This window comes from Pelmatolapia mariae, linkage group LG17, assembly GCF_036321145.2.
Source record: "Pelmatolapia mariae isolate MD_Pm_ZW linkage group LG17, Pm_UMD_F_2, whole genome shotgun sequence".
NCBI classification, from domain to species: domain Eukaryota; kingdom Metazoa; phylum Chordata; class Actinopteri; order Cichliformes; family Cichlidae; genus Pelmatolapia; species Pelmatolapia mariae.
Genome location: NC_086242.1, coordinates 38,046,916 through 38,060,779, shown reverse-complemented (window position 1 = coordinate 38,060,779; position 13,864 = coordinate 38,046,916). Strand labels below are relative to the sequence as shown.

Sequence of the window (13,864 nt, the reverse complement as noted above, 5' to 3'; positions counted from 1 at the left end):
ATTTATCAGCCACTATAAACAGTCAAATATCAACATAACTAACATCTGACACAGACGATAGAACGGGGGTCAGGCTCTAATGTAAAGGCCCCTTCACACCGACAGATTTACAGCATTTATGAACAAGAGTTCAAACTGACATCCTGAAATATGTATGAGAGCCAGGACACATCTTCAATGTCTAAACGACAGCGTAATATTGTCATTGTTGCTGAACCCAGAATCTCTGCTTCTTCCTTTTATCTTTTAGGACCATCATCGCTTCAACTTCTTTTTGCTGGTTTTTTTACTCTTTGTTTTTCGGGATGAATTTTCCTTAAAATTCAGTGTGTATATGTGTTACACATCAGCTTACATTGATAAAATCTGAAATTTCATGTTGTTTTTAGGCACTTTATAAATGTCAGACCTTTATAAATGTCACTATCTGATGTTTTTACAGGTCAGAAACCTGTGAACATCCTCACCTCAGCTGAATCTGAACATTATAGATTTTTCTCCCACCTGGTAGAAATTCTCTGAAAAAATAAAAATCAGTTAAAGTCTTTTTTAATGGTTACTGCAGGTTAAACAGCCAATCAAGAAACAGCCCTACCGGGAGACGAACAGTTTTCTAACTTGTTCTGCCTTCAAGATAAAATGTTCCTCCTGGTTGCCCCTCTGTGTAGTTGTCGCTCCTGTCAACAGAAACCTCAGTCTTTTTAAGCCACAATAAACACACACACACACACACACACACACACACGCATGCGCACACACAACCCTAAACCTAACCATAACCCTTACTGAATCGAGTTTGAGTGAGTCACTCACCAATGTGAATCTGGCTTTTTGAATCATTTGAGTCACTGAGTCAGTTGCCCAGAAAGTGCAAAAAAATGTACATTTTCACTCAAACTTGTTTCTCTTTTAAGATGAGTGATTGAAAAAAAACCTATTTTAAACCTAAAAAAACTAATTTTATAGAGCAAAAACAATTAAGATTTGTAAAGGCAACATTTATTTTTCTTTCAATAGAATATTGATGAAATTGATTTTTTTTAATAGTGGTGGAACTGAGTTCATATATTTTTTCCTTTTGTCTACTTATAATCTTTGCAAAAAAAACAAAGTGTAGACTGAATGTTATATTGCATCGGTCAGACTATCAGACTTCATCTCAGGTGAAGGAGCGACTCTTACACGGTAACACGCTCTGAGTTTCAGCAGCGGAGGACCGGGAGGGAGGGGTGAGTGAGTTGTATGTAGCGCGAGCGTCCACTGAGCTGTGTGCCAGGGGGCGCTAATGCACCTTAACGTTGGTTGCCAACCAAGAAGAAGAAGCTTTGAGCCAGGGGGGAGGGGGTGAGTGAGTGAGTAGCTGTGTCCCAAAACGTCGGCTGCATCCTTCGGAGGACCCGGCCTTCACAGTCTACGTGGGCCGGGTCCTTCGAGGAACGAGAAGGCTGGAAGTGTGATGCTGTGAAATTGGACGGTCTCGCCTTCAGATCTCCGTCACCGCTGTCTCGGTGGAGTTTAATAAACTCGGCCGTCTGCTCCTTGCTATCTAAAGTATAACAGGACACTGGAGTAAACTCTCGATCGTCTAACACTGCTGTTTAATCAGTTTTCTGCTTGACGTTTATTCAGCTGTGTGAAAATCCCAGAGGAACCCACCCAGGGGATTAATAAAGTTTTATTTAATCTAATCTAATAACTTTGATCTCAGCCAAACCGATTTACTCCGGAACAAATGAAACACCGAAAAAAGCCAAACAATAACATTTTTAAGTTATCTGAGTGACTTATATATCATGTTTAACCTGAGTGGCGAAAGACAGCGGGGTCTGAAAACGATGAAGCCGGGAGTCTGCTGCTCTCGCCAGCTCTAGGGAGCCTTGAACCCCCGGTTAAAAGTTTATTTTGTGACCCAGAAAGATTAATAAGAGTAATATTTAAACTTAGTAGCGGCCGCCATTGTTGGAAACTGAAATTGGCAGGGCTGCGCTATGAATTCTGGGATATGGTGGGCCACGAAGGACACACCCGACCCATCCTTCAAATTCGGGGAAATGAAGGACATGTTTGTCGGCCGCATTTGAAGGAGTCGACGAATTGGGACAGCCTTCATCGTCTGGCTGTGACGTAAGCGGCCTTAAAATGCGGCCTCCGAAGGATGCAGCCGACGTTTTGGGACACAGTTAGTGATTCGTTCATGCTACGACTCAGCACAGGAAGGGAGGGGGTGCGTGAGTGAGTGATTCGTTCAGCTCGTTTGAGCTGTGAGCCAGGAGGGAGGGGGTGAGTGGCTCCTTAGTCCTGAATGAGGCCTGCAATGGAGGAACTGAGTGATCCATTCATGCTACGATTCCGCACCGGACATTAGCTCTCAGGAAGGGAGGGGGTTAGTAACTCAAATGTGCTGTTAGCATGTTAGCAGAGAGATGCTACTGTGAACTGAGGAGCTATTGTCTTGATGTGAGCTTCTACTCAGGGTTTTTTCTTCCAGTCTGATAGTATATAGGAATGCAAACTTTACATCAGTCTCAACCTAAATTCTAATAAATGTAGTCAGCTTCAATCAGTTATGTAGAACATGAGCAGAGAAAAGGAAGATTTTTTTAATGTTGCCTATGGATGGTGACTCCACACCTGAACAGCAAAATGAGTACAGTCAGGGTTTGAAGTAAGAGTCAGCGGGTGGAGGAACCCTAAAAATCAGCATGTAGAAAAGATTTTCTTAGTGTACAGGCTGTGATCAGCTGACCTGCTGCTCTTTGTGAATGTACAAATAAATCCAACCAGATGTGAGCAGATGTTTCCTGAGTTGTCCTGGCTGATTTCCATCCTCTACACTGACAGTACACTGTTTATGCTGTCTATTTTCTAGATGCTATAAAGTTGGTAAAATTCAGTGAATTCACCCAAGAATTCGAAGAAGTCAAAACTGGAAGTCAAGACTTTGTCCAGTGTTTTTTTGTTCTTTCCAAACTGTTCCAACGTCTCCCTCTGTGTACGTGGGGGTTAAAAAAATCACGTCTTCAACTCAGCTGGGGTGGCCGGGGCGAGACACACCTGGTTGTAAAAAAAATCAAGAGCAGCCGACACGCCACAAAGATTGTGTCATGTGACACATGATGTGACGTCAAAATCGGCAACATGATGAGCATGAGGGCCCCATAAATCATCCCTGCTACCCTTGATGTAACCAAACTAACCATGAGCACCACTAACACTGGAGAAGCTCGATAAAGCTTCCAATTCAGAGAGGAAGGAAATGACACAGTTCATCCACCTGTTGTGAAAATGTCATGGAACAGGAAGTATGACACCACTGTAATGGTTTATCTGGGCTCTACACTGGGCCCGGTTTACGTGAGTAAAAGCCAACTTTTCTTACCGTACTAACCTAATAGAACATTTGATTTTCAGTGTTGAAAACAAAGTGAAAGCAGACCTAGACTTGAAGGTTTTAAAAGAACATCGAGGACGTCATAGAAGGGGAGCGGCTTCATCTCCACAGGGCGGATGACAGGGGCTGGCTGCTGGAGATCCGTGTTTTCTGGGGAGATGAAGGGGATCTGGGGACACAGGGCCGCTTCACCAGTCTCCATTACAGAACTGACTCCTGTTTTAAAACATAAATAAATGAGTCTTTACTATGATTACCCGTCAGCCAACAGAGAACAAGCAGCAGTGATGGTTGGACATCCATGGTAGGAGATGGACTGGTAATCAGAGATGGGCAGCAACGCGTTACTGTAGTCCGATTACTTTTTTCAAGTAACGAGAACGTAAGGGATTACTATAGCAAAAAAGGTAATTAGATTACTGTTATTTTCCCGTAAGCACGCTGCGTTACTAAACCGTGATTTCGTTTGCGAGTGTCTCATGACAATGACATAAGCGAGTGTGACGTTCGTGGCAACAGCTGTGTGCAGATCAAAAATGGATAATATATCGAGTGCGGAGAGAGTATGAGTGTGCAGCGTTTAAAGCGTGGAAGTACTGACCTTACTTTGAGTTTGATTCCGTAAAAAGTGACCAAAACATTAACAAAAACAAACACTGTTCACTGCGTGGGAAGAAAAAACCCTAAACTTCCGAGCAAGCACATGACAGGTGCGACACACCTGCACCAGTGCAAAACTCCGCCTGCCCCACCTTGTCGTTAGCAACCACGACGGTAGAGCCATGGCGTGTCTGTTTGTTTATTTTCCACATTAATCTTTCACAATAAAGCTCAAGATCCTGTTGAAACTTTTCAAAATAAACTGAATCACGTGAAAGAGTATGCAGAGTGTTTACTGATGAGAAGCAAAAAAGAGCCGTCAGGTGCTAAAAGATAAACCTTAGACTCAAACGTTAGAACAGGCTTTTCCCCGCAGCACGCCGTGTAATAAATACTCACAAAGAAAACGGCGGCCGTTACAACTTATGTCTAAAAATGTATCGTTTCATGCATCGGTTAAAACACTCGACACCCAGCTGGAAACACTTCACACAAGTAGAGCTGCCCGAGATTCACAGAATTTTCGGAAAACGTAGCATTTTTGTGATTTAAATCGTTATCGGACGATAGATGTCTTATATCGGGATATGAGATTTTGGTCATATCGCACAGCCCTACCGCTGAGTCTTCGATTTTATTTATTTTCTGCTAGGGCTGTGCGATATGACCAAAATGTCATATTATGAGTTATGGCGTTAATGTCATTTTAACGAGATTAACGCTGACAGCACTAGTGGGAGCACAACGAATATGACTGCACATTTACGCCGACATCATCCTAGTGCAAAGACAAGTGGAAGCAGACAAAAGCAACAAGCACGCATGCTACAAACTTTACCCGAGTCATTTAGACAGCCGTTAGCACATGATTCTCCTTATGGGGACCTGATATGTTTAATATGCTGCTGAGAGTATACCCCAGAAGAAGAGTATAGTATAGCTTTTATTTTGGAAAGAGCCATTTCTCTGTAATAAACTCTCTTTTCCAAAGATGAGGGATTTCTCGATCAGATAGTTTTTTTATTATTATTATTATTTTGTTGTTTCAGCAACATTACATTTAAAAACTGTACTTTTGAGTTAAAATAAATATTTATAATTTTAATAATTGACAAATTAAAAAGGCATGAACATTTTTTTGTATCGAAAAAATATCGAACCGTGACACCAAAGTATCGAACCGAACCGTGAATTTTGTGTATCGTTGTAAATAATGATTATAACTGTTGAGAATTATCAATAATCTAAGCAGGCAGTTTCTAAGGTGTAGGAGATACTATAACTAGCAGCTACCTAATGTATCTTATTAGTCTGCTACTTATATTTACTGCTATTATAGTTATACAGAGATTTTATAGGTGCATCATAAGAATCCTGGACATAGACAGTTACACAGTGTTTGCACAACATGTATTAGCTGAGTAAACTTGCACTTCTGTTGACTTGCTCATGTTATGCTGCTTAGTGATGAAACAGTGTAATGTATTACACAGAACACTTTTCTTAAAAGTAATGCAGTATGTTACTTAATTACTCTCGGGAGAAAGACATTATCACTCAAAATGAGCTGTTTGTTGGGAGCTAACAGTGCCTGCTAGCCTCTGTTAGCATCAGAGACGTTCACGATCCCAGTGATTACACTCATCCCTGCCTGTCAGCGCCCACCTCGCCCATCACTCACACAAACACACAGCTGGTTTCTTCGTTACAAGTTTCAATGTTAACAGGAGTGACAAGTTGTGTTTTGTTTTCACCTACCCGAAACACCACAGTCCATCCAGTGTATTAACTTCAAGGTGAAGGTACAGCTGATAGCGAGGGCTCTGTAAAAAGCTGCAGTTGTTTCCTCTCGTATTTAGCACTGTGAAACAGAACTCTTCTGTTTGGATATTTGGATATAAAGTAAAACTGAAAATGAGTTAAAAAAAAAACAACCGTACGTACTATTTCAGATAAATGATTTGCTGTCATGCAAATGTGTTTTGTGTTGTTGCTGGGGGTTTTTTGGGGTTTTTTTTGTTTTTTTTTTTAAAAAAGAAGCTTTTTTTTTAAAATCAGCTTTAGATCTTTCGGCCTGATTTTGTGTTGTGGGAGGGGCGGGGCGTAGACTAATGAGTGACAGTCTGGATAGTAGTCCGTAAATCAAGAAGAGAAAGAGGAAGGCAGAGGCAGGAATTTAATGGTAGGAAATGAAGATTAAAGGATGGTGCACAGAATGCAGGGAGGAGTTGGGACAGGCTCCGGGTGGCAGCAAAGATGACTGCGAACGTACAGCTATAGATTGAAGGAACCTGTCTATGCCGTTACTTTTGTGCCACTATTCTGAGCTGACGTAAAAAAAAATGCAAGTGTGCAGTGCAAGTACAAGTGTTGCATTTTAAGGAGAAATTTATTGTGAGCGAAAAAAATTTATTGCTGCGTGCCAGAAATGTATTTCAGTGTTTGCTATTATTCATATACACACACACAATAGGGCTTTGGAGTTGACGTAACGCCGTAATGCATTGTGCGAGCGCGGCGCCAATTGAGAAGGCCACGAATCAAAACAACCACACTGTTTTGGAAGGACGTCTACCAGAACCATGCTTAAAATCAGCTCAAAAGGCAAAGGACTGTATCGAGACCGATTGCGCCCGGACACCAAGAGACGATACTTGGAAAAAAATAGCGTGCATCGGTAATGTGGACCCGTATGAAATACGGCAGTGGAGTAGAAACCCTGAAGACCTACCGCCGCTGTCCTACCCTGATACCTTCTCGTACCTCGTCTGTGGAGTCAGCGCATGCACGGCGAATCAGTTTCGGAATTATTTATTTATTTATTTTGTTTCACACATGGTACAGCAGTAATTCATTTCCCATACACAACCTTCCTTTCAATTAAAGTAACACTGTTTCCATGCATGAAAAGGAGCAGGAAGAAGAATAAATTCTTATGACACCTGCCCCCTATCTGTGATAATACAAGTAGGAAACCAAAATTACACTCTGACAATATTCTGCACATAACAAAACAAAACAAACCAAACAGAACAATATACTCAACAATGAGCAATACCACTAAATATCAAACTAAAAGGATATTTTTTTTCTACAATTAAATCCTGTTACTTTCAACTTCTTCATACTGGTTTATCATTTTATTCTTATAGCAGATTTTAAATTGAGAAACATTTGTACAACACTTAAGATGATCATTGAGAGAGTTCCAGTTTCTTATGCCTATGACAGTTGGACACATTTGCCTTTGTGTGGTTCGAGCAAACCGATGCTTAAAATAAAACTTCCTTCTGCCGTCCCCATTTTCTGAACACAATACAAATAAACTTTGTAACTTAAGAGGTAGTGTTTTACTTTTTGCCCTAAACATAATAATTAATGTCTGTAATTTCACTATATCTTCTAGTTTTAATAATTTCGATTTTATAAACAAACTATTAGTGTGTTCTCTATATTTAACATTATGCATAATTCGAAGCGCTCTCTTCTGTAATAAGTATAATGATTTCATTTATAAATCCCTGGAGGCGCACATCCAATTCACAAACGGTTGCGTACAAGATTTGGCCATTTTTAAGCCTCCACGTTGAGAGTACGTTGACCATATGACCAAGATACAGCCAGAGGTTGCACATAACATTGACTTCTCCTCAGCAGCTGCCCCAAAAATTGCTCTAGATGAAAACATAAACACACCGTCTGCAGTGAAAGGCAAAAGGAGCCGTCGGCAAAAAAGGAAAATTCCACTTGCTACTCTGAACGAGTTGTCACCGAGAAGCTACTCCATAAGCAGAACATAGTTCTGCAGCATCACACATTAGGATGTTTGTTCTAATTTTCTATGACCTCGGCGCATTGAAAATAAAACTAAAAGCCGATAAAGAGCAATATGAATTTCTTTAGAACTTACCGGAATGAAAATGTCGGGAGCACACCAACAAAAAACTGGGGATGGCAGAGAACTCGATATCAGCTCGTCTCCCCGCTGCTATCCAAGCCTGACGTCTTCGTTTGGTAACATCAGATACATGAAATCCCTCACGTTGCTTCCAGGAGGGGAAACGATAAAAACAGAGCCCATTTTCCAGCTTATTCCCTTCCCGATCGCGCGATCTAACATTGCAACCGACAATGTTAGCGTGTGTTTGCTCCTGTAGCCCTTTGTTTGGCCTACTAAGATGGCAGCTCGACCATCTTGTGGGTGTGGTGGTGGGAAAAGAATGAGGAACAAGATGGCGGAGTGAGCAGCAACCTTACTGCAGGCGTCCGAACTTTTTTTGGCTTTCTTTTGTCCTGAAACTGTGAATTTATTAAAAGCAATAACCCGTTTTTTGCTCTTTTTGTGCACTTCAACCAGCCACTGAAGAACTAACTGTAAACCAGCTTTAATTTGTACTTTTTCCGGGGTTATTTTTGTTAATTGTCCTGTGACTACGATGGATCATGATTACGACGTTTCGGTGTTGAGAGAGGCGTGTGACGAGGAGGATATTCAAGATTTGGACATCACTGACATGACTTCTAAGGACTCCAGAATCAACTGGGCTCACACTCCGACGAAAAGCCCTAATCCGAAGAAAGCAAGAGGGGTGCGAGCGCAGCCTCTGGAGGAGGAGGACACCGCCGCAGCTATCTTGCAAGCAGTCAATGTGTTAACGCAAAAGATGGATGAACAGACGGCGTTGCTGCATAAGTTTGAAAAGCGCATTGACATCAACACGGCGGAAATAAGAAAAAATAAAGAAAGTATAGTAGAACTCCAGGAGAAAGTTGGTGAGCTGCAGAAAGAAAACAAATCCCTGCGCAGCTCCTGTGAGGAACATGCTCGATATAAGAGGAGATGGAACCTAAAGCTGACTGGCCTTCCTGAGAAAGATGATGAAAACACGAGAGAGTCAGTTATTGGGATTCTCACCAGAGTTGTGCCCTTGTCTGTGGATAAACTGAGAGAGACTGTTGACATTGTCCATCGGCTGGGAAAGAAGGGGAACTCTGCATCTTCCGGGTCCCTGAGAGCCATAATTATCCAGTTTGGCATGAGAACGGTCCGGGAAGACGTCTGGAAGAAATCGAGGCATGCGAGGGTTTGCAAGGAGATGAACATCCGCTTTAAGAAAGATTTCTCCAAGGAAGATCGGGAGGCTCGAGCTAAGCTGTGGCCGCTGGTCCAGGACGCCAGGAGTAAGGGAAAGAGAGCGTTTTTGAGGACGGCTACGCTCTGATTGATAACCAAAGAGTGGACCCGAACTGATTTTCTTTTGTGTGACCTTTTTCACCTCTCAGGCATGCTGTTGTTGAATAAGCCTATTGCTTAGCATGTCATTTATCTTAAAATTTCCCGGTTGTTAAGGGTTATTGCACTGAATAGGTCTTTTATACAGGACACGGCTGCTCGTTCCTGCGTGTCTTCTTAAGTTTCTTTTTTTCCCCCAATACTTTTGTATTAGTGTTATACTTTATCTGTTATTTCATTGAACGTCAGGGGGCTAAAAAACATTGTGAAGCGTAAGGCTATCTTTCTTTTTTGCAAGGAGAAACAGGCTAACTGTGTCTTTCTACAAGAGACCCATTCGGCAGAGGCAGACACAAAGTTCTGGAAAACACAGTGGGGTGAATCTGTTTTCTTTAGTCATGGCACGTCTCACTCAGCTGGAGTGATGATTTTATTTAATAGGTTTCCGGGAAATGTCATAGACTGTAAAAGTGATTCTGATGGTCATTGGCTGATGATCGTGTCAGAGATTAATGGTTCAAATTACATTCTGTTGTGTGCATATGGTTATACTAATAGAGTTCAGAATAAGAAACTTCTAACCTTCCTTTGTGAACAGCTAGAGCAATGGAAGTTGGGCTATCTTGTTGATAAAGTTGTTGTGGGGGGAGACTTTAACGTAGCTCCTGATCCCTCTGTAGATCGTTTTCCATCCAGGACTTCATGCCACAGTTATGATGAAAGTATCCTTAATTTGACCAACAAAGTTAGTCTCTGTGACGCTTGGAGGCTGAAAAATCCATCTGTGTCTCAATTTACTTGGTTTAATTCATCTAATAATGGTCAGTGTTCCAGGATTGATTACTGGTTAGTCTCTAACAATTTGATCAACAACATTTCACAAGTGTGAAATCTCAGCTTCCCCTCTAACTGATCACTGTTTGATTTCCTTATTCATCTCATTAACCAAGGTGAAACATCAATCCCTTATTTGGAAATTTAACAACAACCTTCTGCATAATGACAACTTCTGCCTTGAAGTGAGAAACTTAATTGTGGAAATTGACAAATTAGATATGTCACATGTGAGCAAATGGGAATGGTTTAAATTTCAAGTTAAACAGATAGCAGTTCAAATTAGCAAATCCATTGTTAAACAGAAAAGACAGGAGCAACAAAGCATTACTGAGGGAATTAACAGGCTATGCTGCAAACAGGATTTATCTCTGGATGAACAAATACAACTAAACACTTTTCAATCTCAACTAGATAAACTGTTCTTAGAGAAAGCCAATGGTGCCTATGTTCGTTCAAGAGCCCGATGGATTGAGGAGGGCGAGAAAAACTCTTCCTACTTTTTTAATTTAGAGAAACACAGACAAGCAAACAAGAAGATTCAATCACTGAATATCAAGGGGGTTTTGACTGAGGACCATGACAAAATAAACGTGGAAATACTTCATTTTTACAGTAACCTTTACAAATCAACCTATTCAATGGAGAATGGCACTGTGGTTTTGGAAAGTCTTAGAGGCCTTAATGGGACATTGGATGTGGATGTAAAGGATCGTACGGAGAGTAAACTCGCAATTGAAGAGCTGGACAAGGCAATCGAACAAATGCCCAGGGGCAAATCACCAGGAATTGATGGGCTAACAGTGGAATTTTACTCCTTTTTCTGGCATGACATTAGATTAATGCTTTACAGTGCATACTTAGAATGTATCTCATCAACTAATCTTTCACCTACAATGAAACAAGGTCTAATCACTTTAATTCCAAAACCCAACAAAGACAAACTACTTCTGGATAATTGGAGACCCATAACCCTTCTGTGTAATGATTATAAATTACTGGCTCATGTCTATGCGAACCGCTTAAATGATTGTTTAACACATTTAGTGGATGAATGTCAGTCGGCGTTTATAAAAGGAAGACATATACACAATCACATTAGATTGATTTTTGATATGCTTGATTATCGCCAGTATATAAAGACTGAAAGCTTGGTGTTGTTTTTGGACTTTTATAAGGCTTTTGACATGGTTGAACATCCCTTCCTGCTTAAAGGCTTGCATTTCCTGGGTTTTGGGGTAAACTTTTGCAATGTGATCAAAATGTTTTACAGTAACATTTTTAGCTCTGTTTCGCTTAACCCTGGAATGACACCTAGGTTTGAAGTGCAGCGAGGTATCCGTCAGGGATGCCCTATTTACCCCAAATTGTTCATATTAACCTCTCAACTGCTGGCACTTATCATCCAAAAAGACCCTGATTTACATGGTATTAACATTTTTGACAAGGAATTCAAAATGAGCCAGTTTGCTGACGATACTGCACTGTTTTTAAGAGATAAATCCATGGTAGCTAAAGCGCTTAACACCATCTCATTATTCTCCCAGGCGTCAGGACTGTGTCTGAATATTAACAAATGTGAATTGTTACCTATTCACACGTGTTCTGATTCTAATATAGCGTACCTATAAGAGTAGAATTGGAAGTTAAATATTTAGGTATAGTGATTTCTAAAAATATGTCCCGAAGAGAAGACAACAATATCTGCAATCGTATCGTCGACATGAAGAAATCCCTTAGTCGTTGGTTGACCAGGGATATCACTATATTTGGCAGAGTCATCCTTTCCAAAGCTGAAGGTATTTCTAAATTAATTTACCCATGTCATTCTCTTTATATTTCTCCCCAAAATATTAGGAAAGCCAACTCAATTATTTTTCAATTCCTGTGGAAAAACAAAACCCACTATATTAAGAGATCACAGTTGGTTAAAGATTATGAGAAGGGTGGTGTTAGAGCCTTAGACTTTGAATCAATGATTGGAACTTTTAAGATCAACTGGCTCAGAGCTTGTTTATCTCAGTCTGATTCCATGTGGTTTCATATACCCAGATCTTTATTTAAGGAACTAGGAGGAATTGATTTTCTATTAAGATGTGACTTTGTAACTAGTAAAATACCTGTTACACTCTCTAATTTTCACAAACAGATTCTTCATTTTTGGAAAATGATGTTTACACACAACCTTTCTCCTCACATGTCTACCCTATGGAACAATAGAGTGATAACTGCTAACAAAAAGACATTATTTATCAGGAATTGGTTTGAGAGTGGTATCTTGTTTGTAACTGACTTGCTGGATTCGAGTGGTGCTTTATTGGATTACGTGTCTTTCTCAAAGAGACACGACTTTAATTGTCCATTAAAAGAATACAGAAAAGTTTGCTGTGCTATCCCTTTGGCCCTAAGGCAGCTGATACGCAACACAATGCTACATTCTGAGGTCAATCCAGCGCTGCCAAGCTTAAAAATTGGTAACTGCAACCTAAATGATAGTAAATGTAACAATAAATTTATCAGTGTGAATTTCAAATCTATTCTTTTCCAGGGGTTTAACTCAGGTAGATATTTGCAGGCCCTTCATGGGGATCAGTCACTCATGGAAAAGGCGTTCTCAAAATTCATCAAGTGGCCTGTCTCCCCAAAAGTAAAGGAAACTCATTTCAAGATAATTAATAATATATATCCTGTGTCTGAATTTCTAAAGAGGAGGTTTAAATTTGAGGTTAATCAGTGTGCATTTTGTGATTCAGCATGTGAATCATTACACCATTTGTTTTTCTCATGTCCTGCATCAGCTGCCTTTTGGTTAGAACTACACAGCTGGTTATCCCTCAAGATTAATGATATCCCCCAGTTTAATATTTCTGATATTATTTTCTATATGGCTAAACAACATCCATCTGTCTCTACTGTAATTAACATTGTCATCCTGTTAGGTAAATACCATATCCATTGTTGTAAATGGAGGAATAGAAAACCATCCTTTACATGGTTCATCAATGACTTCAAACATTATTTCATGTCACTTAAAAAACTGAAGTCAAGCAGATTTGCCACAATCTATGATGACATTTCCCATTTGCTACTGTTTTGATCATTACCTCTATTGTGTGTCAACCTGTGCTCTTTTTTTTAATTCTTCCCCGTTAATACTGTGAATTTTTGTCTAGCCCCCTCCCCCCATATTGCTGTTAGTTTTGTTGTATTGACTGTGTTCTTTTTTATTTATCCTCCACGAGAGTTCATTTGCACTGTATTGTGTTATGTTGTTTGTGACTGTATTGTTCCAATTGTTAATTAATTTAAAAAAAAAAAAAAGTGCTCTTGGAAAAGATGGACGACGCAACACCGCCATTGTGCAAGTCTGCGCAGTAGTGACTTGAGGTGGAGCGACTGTGTAACGCTCCCGCCCACACATCCACTGGACGTGACCGCAAACACGCCCCTCTACACTTTTTACGTAGCCCGGCTGCTCCAGTTCTTTTGCTGGTTTACCGCGACTGACTCGTTTAATTAAGGTAAATACAACCATGTCACTGTTATAAAAGAAGACACACAGCTTATCATCTCATAGTTCTAAAATGACTCTGTTGTTAATTCGTTTGCTAGATTAGCCGCTAGCATACGCACTGTGTTGGAGGCTTTTTGCTAGCTAGTTAGCGATGCTACACACCTGTTAATCTAATATTATCTGTATTATTGAAGGATATAGCACTTCTTATGTTTTTTTTAATCCATTTTTAGACAGAGATGAGATCAGCTGCACACTCTACAGAGGCGTCAAAGGAGTTTGCAAAGAAAAG

At 40.4% G+C, this 13,864-nt stretch overlaps 1 protein-coding gene across 1 annotated transcript in view; it reads right to left on the bottom strand.

The window, feature by feature from the left end:
* The window catches only part of LOC134646727 (E3 SUMO-protein ligase PIAS2-like), a 42,991-nt gene extending 39,398 nt beyond the window's left edge, over positions 1 to 3,593 (bottom strand). The window contains exons 1-3 of the mRNA XM_063500582.1: positions 3,437 to 3,593; positions 596 to 677; positions 468 to 518 (exon numbers count right to left, since the gene is read on the bottom strand). Coding sequence (XP_063356652.1) covers positions 468 to 518; positions 596 to 677; positions 3,437 to 3,593 — 290 coding nt within the window. The remainder of the gene's footprint in view (positions 1 to 467; positions 519 to 595; positions 678 to 3,436) is intronic.
* Positions 3,594 to 13,864: the final 10,271 nt, after the last annotated feature.